Raw genomic sequence first — 17,238 nt, 5'->3', positions numbered from 1 at the left:
GATTCACGTATCGGAGCTGGAGCCGGAGATCTCTGCTGCTACACACTGCCAGATCCTAACCTACAACAAGGGTCTTTAACCAGTTAAAATGCTGGACATCTGCCAACTAATGTATTTTTCCCTGATGGTAAAATGCAAAGTGTTATTACAGTGTTTGATTGCTTCTTGCTGGATTGTTCCTGCTGTGCGTGAATCCTCTCTCAGCCTCACAAAGAGACTCACACCACTGCTAATCATAGGATTTCCATGTACTTGGCAAATAGAGGCTTTTAGTGTATTTAGAGCAAAAAAGGTTTATTTTTTTAATTTCCCCATTATTCTTTTATATTTGCTAATTTATGTACTATTGATAATAATAATAATTGTGTAAAAATGTTTGGATATCTTAAGCACATTTAATTAATATTGTACACAGAATTTATCTGGCTTTATGTTATTTTCTTAAAGTACATTTACAAACATCAAATTAAGATAGAATGTTTTGTTTTATTTTTTTTTCAGTACACTGTAAAATCCAACTGTCAACTGTATTAAATGAAATGAGTTTAGTGAACTCAAAATGTACTGAAAGTTAATTCTACTCATTTGGAAATAATTTTGAACTCAGTAAATCAGTGTTGAAGGTAATGAGTTAATTAAATACCTCATTACTTCAAACCTAAAGGAGTAAGTTCATAGTACTCGTATAGATTAATTTTTTAACTTGAGTGGTTTGTAGCCATCGGTTTTCTCAGACTGTTGAGTTGCCTTAACTTATTGGGTTTTACAGTACTCAGTTGGTTTGAGTTCACTTCATTTGTTGGGGTTTACTGTGCTCAAATTGCTTTATTTAGTCAAATGGATTAGGTTCACAGTACTCAATAGGATTAGTTTTTGAACTTAAATGGTTTGTTGCAATCGGTTCCCTCAAATGGTTTTAAGATACCTTAACTTTTCAGGTTTTACAGTGTTGTGAAGTATATGCACTGCGCTCCTGAATTATTAGATTTTCGTGCTTTAATCTTATAAACAGAATAACTTAAAAGGTCATGATCTGCACTCGTTGAGTAATTGCATTATATTTTCTGTTTCACCTTCTTCAGAAATATAAACACAAATTTTTCAGCTCAACACCTTTCTCTGTGTGTTTAAAACAGTGAATGATTTTTTTTTAATGTAAGTGTTTATTGTTATTAATAATTTCATATGAAATAGATATGATAAATGTTACATTTTACAATACCGGTACTGATTTGCACAACTGGTCAAAAGTTTGGGGTCAGTAGGATATTTTAATGATTTAAAATAAGCTTATCCTGCTAAACAAAACTGCATTTATTTAAAAATATATATTTTTAAATATTAAAAAAATATATATTTTCAATAATACAGTACAAATTCTAAAGTTGTGAAATGTCATTGCACTATAAAATAACTGTTTAAAAGTAGTTTATAATTTAAGTTAATAATTTATTCCAGTGATTTTAAAGATGAATTTTCAGCATCAATACTCCAGTCTTCAGAGTCACATGATTCTTCGGAAATCACACTAATATTAATATACATATTTAATAAATGCCTCCTTAATGAACATAATTATTTTCTTAAAAAAAAAACATGAAAAAGTATAAAACTGACTACAAACTTTTGACTGGTAGTGTGTATGAAAGTATAAGTGGATTTATAAAAAAAATAAAAATAAACACAAATCAACATTGTTTAAAATGATTGAATGTTTAAAAAAATGTAATGAATAATATGATAACAAACAATGAATTAATATTTTGATATTACATTTTTAAAAATGAATTTAATTAATTTATATTAAATAGATATGATAAATGTTGCATCTTAGAATGCTTGTACTGCCTTTTATGAATTATGAGTAATTAAAAATAAAAATGAACAGAAATATAAAACAACACTGTTTGAAACATTTGAATATTTAGATTATTTTTTTATTTTTTATTTTTTTTACTGAAGCCAAATCTGGAGCTTATCTAACAAAATAACTTACATTAACTGTTCAAAATTTAGTATACCCAAATTTATGTTACAGAATAATATTGAATACAAATTTTAAAAAGAGGAAAAATCAAGAGAAGCAAAAAATAAATAAAATTTAGTTGAAATTTTGTAGGTTGTAATTTGTTTTACAATATTTTGCTTGAATTTAATTTAAAAAAAATTATAAATATGTCTGTTCAATTAATCAGTTTTGTTTAAATGCATCAAAATACATTGGCTTCATTCACTGAGAAATTGATAGAAATATTCATTTACAAAATGGGGTGTACTCAATTATGCTGAGCACTTTATACATATCACATTTGCATTTATGCATTTAGCTGAGGACTTCATCCAAAGTGATGTACTAAATAAGAAAGAATGGTCCATTAAAACCTTAAGAATAGTAGTTATACACAATACCAGGTTTATTTAGATGTAATTAAATCACTATTTAATCAAACACTTAGATTGGAAAAAAGCCTTAGAAGAAAAGAAATGCTAAATTGTTTTAATAAGAAGTTTAGTAGACAATTATTTTAGTTTTTTTTTTTCTTTTCATTTTTTGATGTTGGTTATCACCTTGTTTGCACACAACCTATTGCAGTAAGTACACACACTCTAGGGTACAATAAAATGAAATGTTTTCCATTTTGCTTTGTTCACAAAATTACAAAGAAATGCTTTAAAAGATCATGATCGTAGTTAATAAATGGACATTGTGCACATTGTGCTTTCTTCTTTCTTTCTTAATATTTGTTCAAATGTTTCTCTGAGATTGTATCTCTGCTTTTTCCTTTGGATATGTTTAAGTTCTGTTGCTGGGGCCGTAAAATGATTCCTGTAAGCTTGTGTTTTTATCAGATGGTGGGAGTGGACCTGTGTGTTTTTTACCTGCTCGTCACAGAAACAGATCACAGTGGGCAGTCGTGAGGAGAGACTTGACATGAAGCCGCATGCAGAATCATTAACCGTGCAAGAAACATTTGCACAACATGCACATGACCGGATTAATGAGGGTAACATTAGTGCTCCTTCTTTCTTGTCTTTCCTATCAGCCTTTTGCTTCAAGTTCAAAAACCAAGATCAATATACAGTAGTTCAGTCTTAATTTCATATGAAAGTCAGAAAGGCAGTGAGGACCACAAACAAAACAAGTTATGCCCAAAAACACGAAAATATGATTATATTTAGAGAAAATCAAATAAGAAAATTGATGACGGTTAAGTGAAAATTCTTTAAAATTAATGTGTTTGTTCCAGTGTTGGTATATTTACTTCAGTACTGGTTCCTTTAAAATCTTGTTTTAATGTGTTATATTCATAAAACACATGCTTGTTAAAAAAAAAGCTTGTTTTCAATCTTTATATTTTATAAGTTTAATTTGATTGAGCATAAAACAATAAAGTTGTCCCCGCAAAAACTTTATAATTATTTAAATAAGTAGTATAGATATTTTTTTATTTATTTACTTTTTCTTTATTTATATATTTCTTTATTTATTTGTAATATTCAGTCATTTATAATATTCAATAATGTTTTCAGTAATGTTCAGTTGCAGTAAAGGTTTCATTTGTTAATGGTATAATACACTAAAAATGAACAATGCTTGTACATAATTTAATAATCACAGCTTAACAGTTACTAATGTATTATTAAAATCCAAATTCCTGCTTGTTAACTTTAGTTAATGCACTGTGAGTTAACATTAACTAATGATAACCAACATTGTGTACACTAATTAATTCTTGGCTTCCCACTAGGCATAGGCCGGATATAAGTTTCTTGCGGTATAATAACCTTGGATAAAAATATCATGGTTTCAAGCTATCACGGTATTGTGATAACTGCTCTAAAATGAATGTCTTATAAAAACAACAACTTTTCCCTCCATTGAGCACAATATAATTCATTTTAGGAAACATTTATAATATTTTGAAACAGTAAACATGTTATATTTCAAATCAATCATTGACTTCTGTTGTCTTCATTAGTTTCAAAAACAGATTTCTTTACATACAATTCATGAAAAAAAAACTTCAAAGAACTTTACAAATACCTTAAGAATGGTATATCATATTTTTTAAAAGTTTTTAATACCTGCAACATGAAAGTTACCTTATTCATTTTTACAAATTTATGTGGATTGAACATAAAAACATTAGGCTGTGCTATGTTTTACTTTAGAGTTTGCTTGTACTTATACAACTGTATGACTGGGGTTGACATAGGTTAAGTTTAATTACATGTAATTATGCATAATTCATTGTAATTTACTATAGTAAGTTTATGGAATGTTAATATGTCTCCCTAAATTGAAGTGTTACCAATTTAACTACAGAGTAATATTAAGTAATTAATTACATGTACTTACTACACTGTAAAAAACAATACAGGGTTCCACACAATACATTCATGTTGCTTTAACACAAATCGATTGGATTGCACATAAAACAATTGAGTTGGTCAAAAAAAATCTCAAGGATTGTGCTGTTTCAGCTAATTTTAAATAAGTAGTTTGAACAAGAAGAAAAATGTATTTTTTGAGTGTATATGGTTAGGGATTGCGATGAGGGTTAGGATTATGGTTATTTGCATGTAATTATGCATAATTTATAGTGATTATTGATGTACCTGGAACATGTAATAAGCATATCTTGAAATCAAGTGTTACTTTACAATTTTACTGTAAACGCTGTAAATTTGTCATTTACAGTGAAAAAGTTAAATTTATTATAATTAATAATTACTAAATATACAACATGATTGTATGTAAATAACTTTCCAATTACAATGTGAATTGTACATATTTTAATTAGTAATAGACAAAGCAGACAGATTAGAAATTAAACTTTTTTTAATTGCTTAAATTTGATGCGCTTTTAGAATTGTTTAAAGAGTTAACATATCGTATCAAAACCAAAATGTTAAGCAATATTGAAACCATATTTGAAACAGTCAAGTAGAAAATCAATGTCAATATCTTAAGCATGTGTATTTGCTTGGCAAATAAACTTCTTCAGTTGAAAATTTTTGTTATTCTACAAACACATTAACAATTTATCTTGTTCTCTGAAATGATTTACACAGAACTGTTGAATTTATGACTGTATTTTAACATATTTTAAGTTACTGTAAATTAACTTAAAATAAAAATAATGCTTTACTTTTTCAGTGGTTCAAACTACTCCTTTAACTACTTATCGAACTATTTAAAATGAGTTGCAATAACATAATTCTTAAGTTTTTTGGGGGGCATCTTCGTTGTTTTATGTTCAATTCACTTACATTTCAAAAATAACAATTAAGTTAACTTAATTGATTTGTTTTGGGACAACATGTAAACCTAAATTGCCATAAAAATGTATAATCCCATAACTGAAATGTTATTGTTTTACTAAAGTACTGTTTTAAAAAATGTTTTACCATATACTATTGAAGTCAGAATTATTAGCCACCCTTTGAATTTTTGTTTCTTTTTAAAATATTCCCCAAATATTGTTTAACAGAACAGGGACATTTTCACAGTATGTTTGCTAATGATTTTTCTTCTGGAGAAAGTCTTATTTGTTTTATGTTGGCTAGAATAAAAGCAATTTTATTTTTTTTAAATCATTTTAATGTCAAAATTATTAGCCCTTTATATATATTTATAGAACAAACCATTGATATACAATAACTTGCCTAATTACGCTAACCTGCCTAGTTAACCTTAACCTAGTTAAGCCTTTAAATGTCACTTTAAGCTGTATAGTGTTTTGAAAAATATACAGTAAAATATTATGTACTGTGATCACAGCAAAGATAAAAGAAATCAGTTAGATTTAGATATAAATTACTAAAACTAATATGTTTAGAAATGGGCTGAAAAAATCTTCTCTTCATTAAAATTAGGGAAAAAAATAAACGGGGGCTAATAATTTAGGCGCTAATAATTCTGACTTCAACACACTTCACAGAGTGTTAGGAGAAAGCAATGTGCTGAATTGAAGTACAAGTAGCTGATAAAAAGACTGTTATAAAGATAAGCATATTTAAATATTAATAGCTGTAGGGTATCATATTGTATCGCAATACAAAAAAATGTTTTACAACAAAAAATTTCAAATAATAACCTGCACGTAACATAACTGATAAGAAATATCTAAGAAACTGTTATTCAAAAACCATCACAAAGATTTCTCTGAATGTAAATACATGTTTTCTTATAATATGGCTCGTGCTTTTTCACTTATAAAAACTCTACACACAGTTTTTATTCACTATAAATTACATGAAAGGCTCCAGTAAATCTACATATTGCCATACTGTATATACAGGAAAAGAAATTATACCAGATACCAATTAACAGCTTTTTATATTTTTCTGAGCAGTCTTTTACTGTTAAAATACTAAAATTAACAAATAATTTTCACCTAGACAGTTCAGCTACAGTTTGTGCTATCACACACATCAAAATACACAATTCGTAAGGCCCGTTCTCACCAAACATGAGAACTACTGTATAAAGATAACAATATTAACCTTCATACCAACATACAATATCACAATGTCTGCATATTGCAACTTTATTGCCTCAGTATTTTAAAGGGGTTTTATCAACGTTTGTATCATTCCAAGTTCTAAAGCTCTATTCACATCTTAAAGTAGTAATTATGAAGATTTCTGTTGGATGAAAATTTATTTAAATTATTTAGATTTAGTAGCTAAATTAATGTCCAATACACAACATAAACATGTGCCGCTGTTTTAATCGGTTAGTTCACGCTAAAATAAAAATTGACTCTCCATTTACTTACACTTAAGTTGTTCCATATCAGTTTTAGTTCTTTTCTCTGTTAAACACAAAAGAAAATATTTTGAAGAATTTTGGAAATTGTTATTGACATGCATGCGTAGTTGGAAAATCACATCCATCCCATGAAACTAAACCTAACCAGCATACCCTATATAACTACATAATAAGTACGTATAATTAATTAAAATGGCTCAGTAACTGAAGAGTTACACTAAACCAAAATAAAGTGTAAGCAAAAAAAATATCGAAGTTCATGGCTACCAATTTCCAAAATTGTTTAAAATATTTCCTTTTGTATATAAAATGCACTAACTTGTTGTATCCTCAAACATGTTTGAAACAAGTAAAGAGTGAGTAAACAATGTCAGAATAGTTTTATTCATGTATCTTTTTAATCCATGTAATTGCCTTCTGTAGCCCAGTACTTTATTACACTAAAAAAATTAATAATAATAAATAAAAGTTTTTTTGCTGCTTATACAAACTACTTATTCAAAATGAGCTGAAACAACACTATTATTAAGATTTTCTTGAGACACCTTGATTTTTTTTTATTGTCAATTCACAAAATTTTGTCAGTACACTGTAAAACCCAACAGTCCACTTTATCAACTGAAATGAGTGTAGTTAAATCATAATTTACTTTTTTTTTATTTGTGTTGTGACATGAAGGAATTGTGTAGAACCCAACATTGTTTACAGTGTAGGTACAAAAATACTGGGTTGTTTCAACCAAATGTTAGGTCAAATAGCGACAAACCAAACAGTTGGGTTTTTGTTAACTGAATATGTTACACTTTATTTTAAGGTGTCTTTGTTACTGTATTACTAACTCATTTAACAGCCAAGTAACATTATGTATCTAGGTGTACTGGGCTATAGGCTTAGGATGAGTGTTAGTTGCATGCAATTATCACTATAGTAAGTACATGGATCAAGGACAACTTAAAGTGTTACAACTGAATATTTAACTGAATTATCCATATTTGACAAAGGTTGAGTTGAAACAACCCAGAATTTTCAGAGCAGTTTAAGTAAATACCTTAAAATACAGATTTCTATAACAATAACTATTTTATTGCCTGAACCAATGCACAAAAACAATTTTTTATTTTCTCCTGCTTTCATTTTTTAATCTAATTAAACCATTCTGATTGGTCGTCAATTTCAATTGTTCATCAGCGGATAAAAACTTTTTTTGCACCATTAGTTTTAATAGTTGTGTAGCATAGTTATAAGACAACATCAGCATAGTTATTCTATCTTTGCATGACTTAAACATTATTCCGGTACATATCATTGCTTTGTAATGTTATTCACTCAAATATGTTTTTTTTTTTTGTCGTTTTTTGCTTATTGTTTAAACTGCTTATTTAAAATGAGCTGAATAAACATTTTTTTAGTTTTTTTTTTTTAAACAACTTGTGTTATGTTCAATATACTTACATTTGTAAAAACAACTAAGTTAACTTAATGGAGTTACCCATTGAGTTAACCAATTGAGTTGGGACAACATGAAGGAATTATGTGGAACTCAGCATTTTTTAAGAGTTGTTTTCAATTGTGTTTTTATGATAATAATTGTGATAGGGGGCCCTCTGGGGTTCGGACTGCAAGTCCAGGGAGAGAGGGTGAATCCTGGGTTCAAACTGGACTATTTGGGCTTCAAACTTGGCCTTTAATCTTAGAAACTATATTTTTTTTCCTCTGTCTCTGTACTGTTCTGTGCTGATGGGGAATGTCTGGAATGTGTGATGTAAAGCTGGGGAGGATGTGATGTGTGCACCTGCACAGCGGATTGAATATCTGATGGCCTCAAAACAAAGCCCACCAAAACAATGTTTTTCACCTTGTCTCAGTATGCTCCTGTCGTACTTGAAAGTGATACTTGGGTGTCATCAGTCTGCGCGTTTCACTCTCACAACACTTGCTCACACTGCAGACTCAGGGTCAGATGTTGAGGTCAAAGGTCTCCTGCGGGTGCAGTTAACACGATCTTCCTCTGTTTCTTTTGACAGGAAGTTGATGTACTGAGGTGACGGGAAAATAGCCAAGTTTGTATTAGTATGTGCGACCGTTTTAAAAATGAAAATAGTCATTTAAAATCACTAAAGTAAAAAGAAATGTTTATATGACAAAGTGTAAACAAATAATGAGGTTTGTCTCCTAAACATCTTTATTAATTGTGGACACTTTGATCGTTTTTTTTTCTTGAAAATTAGGTGAATGAACACTATAAATGAGCTCTTTTATCAAGGAGCTCTTACAGAGAAACCGGCATACATCAACCTGTATTTACTCGTTAGGCCTACTGAATGACAGCACTCAAATCACTCTCTCCCTCTCTCACACAAACACTCAAGCCTATACACTCTTTTAGATACAGAAACCAGTATTTACACTGACACATACACCCTTGCCTCTATGCTGTGGGTTCAGGATGGCTCATGTTGAAACTAGCTGGTAAGCTGATTCCTCGCCACTTAAATTATTTCAATCTATAGTTGCTACTGTCATTTCAAATAATTATTACAATAACAACAAAACTGGACCAATCACATCAGCGTATCTTAAAGCATATGGAACTTCATTTTAGTCAGCAGTTTTGAAATTAATAAAATGTCCATTGAAGCAAAGTTTGGATCCACTGTATATTATGTGTCATCAACTTTGTGCTAACATTTAAATTGATTGATTGATACAGTACATTTATTGTACTTTAAAATACCTATGTATTGTTATTAATATTCCTAAAGCAACACCAACCTTGACACTTTACACACTTTTAACCTATAGCCATAACACTAAAACTGTCTTTAACCTTAACTGTTTTCCACCTCAATGCCAGCTAGGGTATTGTTTTTCAAATTATTGATAATAGTAATTAATGGGAACACTATGTTTTTGTTATAGTTTACATCTACTATTCTTTAAACTAAACCCTAATTATAACCCCATAGCTGTACTTAAAGCTTTAATTATTGTACAATAAAAAAAATGTGGGGTTGTTTTGCACCGAATTTGCTTCAAACATGGAGAACAGCTAGAGTTGTTTGTTTGTTTATTTATTTTTTTATTTAGCTATTTGTTTAACATATTTCTTAATTTAATTTTATTATAAACCAATTTAACGTGATGATGTCATTGGCCTATAAACACTTCCTGCTTATTATTATTTCATAACCATAACAAGAGGCAATCCAATCATATATTAGCATAATAACAGCTATTACATTATTTATCGACATCTGACTCTTTTTAAATTCTCAGAAGTTATGGAAATTAAAAATAAAAAACGGGAAATAGAATAGGACAATTGTTATTGTTTCATCTCTCAAATTATGATCCATAATGGTTGGGTTATTTGTAGCCTATATTTTACACATTTTTTGACGCCATAAAAGGATTTCTAAGCCAATCTGACCAAAAACTTTATGGGGAAATCTATCCACAACAGAAGATGATGTATGTTATAAGTTGTTTTGTTGTCTGGCGCTTTATGGGTTTCTTAAATCAAGATGGATTCGGATTGGCTGACAATGGTTTTGTTGTTCATCGGCGGGAAAACAGTTTTAAAATAATTCCAGCTGTTTTATTTTATTATTAGTTATCATTATAATGTAAAATATGCTATGATTTAATACTCAAAACTGTTTGTAAAACTATATTTTTATACTTACGTCAGTCAGTGGTGCAAAGAATACCTAACCAAATTAATAGTCTAGAAGCAATAGTTAAAGACACCTAATATAATGTGGAACCCAAATAAACAACACAAAAAGAGCTCAATTTTAAATAATATGTTGTGAGAATATTTTTTTTTACTTTTTAATATGTATTTTCAAAAAACTAAAAGTGGCAAAAGCATATAGGCTATTCTCTTCCTACAGGTGTCGCATGTCTCAAACATTGGATAACTCCAAAAGAGGCATGTTATTCAGCTATAGTGTTGGGTCCTGGGTTACTTGCTGACCTGTTTAAATTCATCCTCAACTCAGGTATCACATAGGCTACGTGGTCATGTCCTCTGCTGTTATTTGAAGGTGAATGTTTAGAATCTGAAATATCGTGACTAACATTAAATAAATAGTGTTTTTCTTGGTCTTGTGTGTTCATTTGGGCAGTGTTTAGGTTGGTCTTAAGCATCAGACATGACATCTATGTCCTCAGATCCGGTCTGTTTGGTGGCAATCCTCCAGCGGTTAATGTGGTGGTTTCCTTTCTTCTTTTGTGTGCACTCCGGGCCTTCTTCCTCCAGCTTCTGCCGCTTATACTTGGTCCTGCGGTTCTGGAACCAAACTTTCACCTGAAGACCGGGACAAAGCGTCACAAATGTGTTTTGGTGAGTAGGATATGCCAGCCTGATCTCACGAGAAAACGTAAGTATTTGATATGCACATAGTAGTACATACATAGGGTAAAGGCTGTACAGATTGACACAGGCAGTTTAACCCGCCAGTGGTAAACCGAAACAGACTGCATTGCAACACAGTTCAAATGCATTTTTTTCTAATGATCGAACCATTAACAGCCGTTATGACACGGTTCGAGACAGTTCGCTTTTGTTTACTATGCGAACGTATACATCCAGGTTTACTTTTGTTTCAGAATACAAACAAAGAAACACAAACTAAAAGAACAATTTCTTTTGAGGATAATGTCATTTTTAACATTCCTCAGATACTTTTTTTCCAAAGAGGAAAGGCAAATAATGTATCTGTAATAAATAAATTAGAAACTTGTTCAACAGCATATTTCACACATTTCAAGACATCTGTGCCTATATCCTGTCCAACGTTAGGCAAGCATAAGGATAGACAAAAAATAAACACTCAAAACTTAGTGAGAAAAGATGGAAAGGCTGCCAGCATTTTTATTTTATTTATTTTTTCAATTTAATCCGCGCTAAAAAAAAAAAAAAAAATACAAGATGACCTAATACTAAGTCGCGAAACCGATGCTTTAATTAATTTCAAAATCACACGGGGATAAATACCAGCCATAAGTGTAGCCTACGTAAATTATAATATGGGTTTTAACTGTTTTGAGTAAATTAAAACTTGAATTGTAAGTTTTGTTATGTGAGATTTTTTAAAATTATTTCGATTAAAAAACGAACACAAAACAGAAACCAGAACAAATAACTGACTACTATTATGTACTATACTTATTATGTCGCCTACTTATCGACATAACTTATTTCATTCGAATATAGGCTGGGCAACTCTATAAAAAATAAATAAAACTATTCCAATTTATGTTCTTTTTCACAATCATGTCATAAATAAATTTTTGTTTCACTAAGAAACCTTTCAGTGAACTAAAAGAAACCCTTTTCTTTACATGTTTTCTGAAAAACATCAAAAATCTGTTGTTTTCCACCAGAAAATATGTAACGTGAAGCCGTAGATTCCACAAAAAGCTGTAGCCTTATTTTAAGTGTTGCTTATGTGAAGGACCTTTTTGGTATTGTCGCAATGATTACTATCAAATTAAATTAATTTGGTTAGCGACTTTACCTCATAAAAAATGAGGGACAAGAAAATCACTTGAGATTTAAATACTGTATTTTAGTGACATTTTAAGCACTATTTTTAGCAATTTTTTCCTAATCATTTAGAATAAAGAAAATGAATAAATAATTTTTTAAAGTTCAAATTTATTACATCATAAATCATAAAAAAAAGAATGTTAACGTTTTAAATTAAAAAAAAAACTGTAGCCTATTGTAGCTGTAGCCTACAAACTGGCCAGGGCTGCGTTTCCCGATAACGATTGATCTTAGCACTTAAGAGCGTTTTCTACGAGTCATTTTGCGAACGTTCGTTATTGTTTCACGTGCGTTTCCCAAAAATGCACTTAACACAATTGCACGTAGCCCAGCTTTAAGTGCAACTTAGGAGTCGCTATCCGTTTGTTAAGTGCTGAAATGTCACGCTATAGAATGGCTCGTTATTGTTGCACATGTTATAGCAATCCATATAATTCTTCTTCTACTTGTGTGAATGTATATTCAACTCGAATAACATAAAAAAAATATTTTTGAGCCAGTTTAAAAACATAAATTAACTGGAAATGTCGTACTGTAAAAACACTGTCTTGCTCCAATCTCGCATAAAACTAATTCTAACAGTCCTTGCCGGAAATGACATCAGCATCATTTTCGATATTTATATGAAACCTTAATTTAGTAGAATTATTTATCAATTTCTTTATCAAAAATTGCTTATCTCACATCAAAATAAATAAATAAGTAAATAAATAAATAAATAAATAAGCTCTTACATTTATTTTTGAAAAGTTTAGCCTAATTATCCCCACCTGATGTGCATTTGCTAATAGGACGAAAATATAAATGAATAGAGATATACGTACAAATAAAATGAATAATGACTTTGAAGAGAAGTAAATTGTAGGTGCAATTTGCCGGTTGTCCAGCAGGTGCCCTCATAACTCTGTCTCCTTACGATGCACTTAAGGCTTTACGATTACTCCAGAGCACTCGTAGATCCACTAAGATTTTCAAGTGCTACTTAAGTTACGATGCTTTTGGGAAACAGACCGTAATATTAAGATCAGTCGTACGATCATTTCTACGAACTTCTTAGGCTTACGATGCTTTTGGGAAACGCAGCCCAGAACATTCAACTGTCCTCAGTCAGAATTTGTCTATTTGAATATTAAAAAAAATAAAACATAATAATAAAAGAGCACAATTGATCTAGTCTCTCTTGTAAAAAAATACATTTGATTTGAATTGAAAATTCATGGATAACAAAAATAGCCAAATAAGTTTTTTAATTCATTTTATATAGGATTTTGCTTGGTCTTAAAGCCTTTTTCAATTGACTAGTTTATCTATTTATGATGGCATAGCAGTCAAAATAAGACAAATGAGCTCATGTATGGGATAAATTCTGGACCTTTGTCATTAAGGAGTGGGTCTTTCGAACTACTATCAACTAATCAACTAATCATTCATTTGAGATCCTGTCCTGAATTATATCACAGAGCGCATCAAATATCTGACACATGGCCAGCCAGAGCCTCTCAGACTCGGATATTATCTGATATTGGCCCGTTTCTGAATTCAGCAAGCAGTCCAAGTGTTGTTTTACATTTTTGTAGGCCAACAGCAACAGCTTGTCAGTACAACATTTATCACTGAAAAAAAACGTATCAATCATTCGTCTTATCCAAAGTATTCAATGGTTATAGCTCACCTGACATTTTGTAGAAATTGTGGTTGCAAAAGATTTATAGCCTATATTAATGTTATGTTTGTTCTTAAAAATAACCAAAGGATATCCATAGCATAACCTTTGTGTCTGTGGTGTCCCATGGAACTATTTTACTTGTGCTTTAAAAATACAGCCAGAAAGTGTGTTTGTTGTCTATTTCCAATGTTTACCTGAGTCTCGGATAAACTGAGGCTGTTTGCGAGCTGTTTCCGTTCCGCTCCGACAACATAATGGTTTTTCTCGAAGGCGCGTTCCAGGCGCAGCAGCTGAGACGGCGAGAATGCGGTGCGAATCCGTTTAGGCTTCCTCGCGAACGGTCCGTGTAGTAGCAGCGTGTCCTGGGAGACATCATTACCTAAGATATAACAACAATAAACAATACAAATCAAGTTTTATTGAAATGAGAACTTGGTTAAGTTTATGAAACCCATGAATAAATTATTTTTTTAAATATAGCCCTATACAGTATGCAATTACTTATTATTTTATTATTCTTATTTATAATAGAAATAGTATACTATGCGTTTTTTAATAATTTAAAATAAAAAAAATACCTTTAGCACAACTTGTTTTGGTTTTTGAGAGTTGGTTAATTATCGCTTGCTTGATTTTGCACCTAGGCTAATTCTGTAACACTGGCTTATATTTTAGTGATTTGTCTGAATGAAACTGAACTGAATGAAACGATAAGGGTAAACAAAAGGATAGACACACATTATTTATGTCTGAATTAAACCGTTTCAAATAGCCTATTTCTTGGATAGACGTCAATTATAGGGCATAATATTTTAAAAATATATAATATTGTGATGTATTTGCTCATTTGTATGCCTAAGCATTTAACATAAGTCCAAATAATTTAAGTGTTAAAAACAAACGATAGTCATGGTCCACCATGGCCTGCAATGTTACTAATTAGCCGAGTAATTTGCGTAGTTTAACACTAACAACTAGCAGTGCAACCTTTAAGCTGATGCTGGATTGGATGCCTTATTTATTGATTAATTAATTAATTAAAATGTGCTGTGTCTGTCGATTTTAAATATGCCAATGATTTCAAATATAACAATTAACCAAATCATTTGTTCAAATGAATTCATTTTTTTCTCATTTACTCCCATGAAATATTTGTTTAAATGTCATCACTGTTTGCTAAATTAGGCAATTAACAATTTTAGCCGAATTTGACCCTTAAAGTAAGATTTTACATTATTTCAGTTTATGCATTGCTACTTTCATATTATTCAGTGCAAATAACAGCTTGAACACAAGAATGTCCGATGTATGGAGATCATCTGTTAATAGTTTTAGGCGATGTGGCAATGATAATATTTCAAATAACAAGTAGGCATAAAGAATTAAGACATTACGGCCAGCTAATTAAGTATAATAAAGTAAAAACAATGTATTATTAAACAGTAGCCTATAATACTGTACAATCTGAAAAATACTTAATTTAGGGCTATAGATTTAGGGCTGAATAGTCTTTCTCTCTTTGCCGTAAGCGGGAGAGACAACACAATCTTGTGGAAAATCCGGAATTCCCTATTAAGCAATTACTGTTATCGGAACTGTTCTCCTTCTATTATAAGCTTATAGGAACATAATGCATTCATTTTATGAGGTTTGACATTGAGCTTTTGTGTGTCTAAATCTGTATCCAGCTATTAAGTATCGCCTCAGGCCACGGCTAAAGCTGTACGCATATCATTTGTGATTTTCACTTGCAGCTTATCCGGCGTCTTCCAATACAACTCCAACTATCAATGTTATCCCGCTCCACAGTAGTACAGCCGCGAGCGAGCATTTCTGAATTTCGGATTAAAGGGATCGTTCTCACAAAAATTAAAATGTACTCACCCTAAAATTGTTCTATACCTTTATGTGTTTCCTTTTTCTGTTGAACACTAAATAAGTTATTTTGAAAAATGTTAAAAATATATAACAATTGACTTCCATAATAAGAAAACAATAGCCTGCTGCTGGAAGTCATTGGTTCCAGGTTTCTAGCATTTTAAAAAGAAACTTATTTTGCGTTCAAAAAAAAAAAAAAACTCAAACAGGTATGTGACAAGCTAAGCTTATAGGTTAATAATGATATAATTTTTAGTTTTGGGTGAACCGCCCCTTTAAGTTTGACACAGTGCTTTGTAATGCACAATTTTAGTTTTATCGAACACTAAAATATGATCTACATGTACATGCAATGCAGTTTTATTATTTATTTTGTCACTAGGTAAAAAAAAAAGTTGTTCAGTGTTGCATGGCAGGATTATCCGTTGACAAAAATACTTACCTTGAAACCGATGTCCAAAAAACCTGTTCCTTAGGACCCAAGGGTAGAAATTCAGTGGTTCACGATGTTGCGTGCCAAAGAAGTGCGGGTGCTGGAGGGGTGCGCTGCCGAGCTGGTGTGGGTGCATGCTGAGAGGTGCATGGTTCACAGTCTCCGAAAACACCAGCTCGGGGTTTGGATAGAGCGCGCGGCCTGCGGGGCTTTGGTACCCGTTAAGAAAACTGTCAGCGGGCGCCGAGTAGCTTAGAGCGGTTGGGCGAATAGGGTCTTCTAGTGTAATGGGGCTTTCCTTCGCCACCAGAGACTCAATGGTAAAACAGCGCTTCCCCGTTGCCGAGAACATTGTCCGTGACGGTATGACCAGAAGAGTCCAGCTGTTGAGAGAGGATCACCTTCACGTCCTTTCAGATCTCCTGGAGTGATCTATATTTGAAGTTGTTTATTAGAAGGACATTGTAGTGAAGTCAGATATATAACATTTTAATGAGCCCTATTTCTGGCAATTATTCCATCCATCGATCCAGTGGTGTCCATAAATCACGAAAGGAAAAGTGAGAATAGAAGCTGGAGACGCATCGATTTGGATTTGAGGGACGCTACACAGTGTCGTTTCAGATTTGCACTCATTGGATGAAAGCCCTTGGCGCAAGGAGCTCCGGTGGGTGGGCGGGTCCTTTGTTCATTTGGGTCAGATAATGAACACTATTAGTTTGATCATTCACTTCAATAGGGGTGCCTCCAACAGGTCAGTTCCTACACAGTAGATAATAATAAAAAAACTATTTTCCTTGTCACACTTCCAACACTACGCGAGCCTTCAGTTTGTAGACTACAATCTGCGGTCATTCCAGTCAAGCGTTTAGATTATAGCAAAAAGGTTTGCCTTTTCTTAGCTAAACATTGCAGTGAGTGTTTTA

At 31.5% G+C, this 17,238-nt stretch overlaps 2 protein-coding genes across 12 annotated transcripts in view; one reads left to right on the top strand and one right to left on the bottom strand.

The window, feature by feature from the left end:
• Positions 1-2,712, top strand: part of sfxn5a (sideroflexin 5a) — a 66,173-nt gene extending 63,461 nt beyond the window's left edge. For 9 of the 11 annotated variants that reach the window (XM_087278111.1, XM_087278105.1, XM_087278113.1 and 6 more), the window contains one exon: positions 2-1,110. In XM_087278111.1, the coding sequence (XP_087134237.1) occupies positions 2-59 (58 nt within the window). In that variant the 3' untranslated portion in view covers positions 60-1,110. 11 annotated transcript variants of the gene reach the window in all.
• Positions 2,713-10,616: 7,904 nt separating this feature from the next.
• Positions 10,617-16,880, bottom strand: emx1 (empty spiracles homeobox 1). The gene is given in 3 exon segments (NM_198144.2): positions 10,617-11,090; positions 14,196-14,380; positions 16,322-16,880. Coding segments are annotated over 3 exon segments (696 nt in total). The 5' UTR covers positions 16,665-16,880; the 3' UTR covers positions 10,617-10,922.
• Positions 16,881-17,238: the final 358 nt, after the last annotated feature.

The sequence above is a fragment of the Danio rerio genome, chromosome 13, assembly GCF_052040795.2.
Source record: "Danio rerio strain M-AB ecotype USA chromosome 13, GRCz13ab, whole genome shotgun sequence".
NCBI classification, from domain to species: Eukaryota; Metazoa; Chordata; class Actinopteri; order Cypriniformes; family Danionidae; genus Danio; species Danio rerio.
Note: the sequence above shows the minus strand (reverse complement) of the source record. Positions and strands in the feature narration are given on the sequence as shown.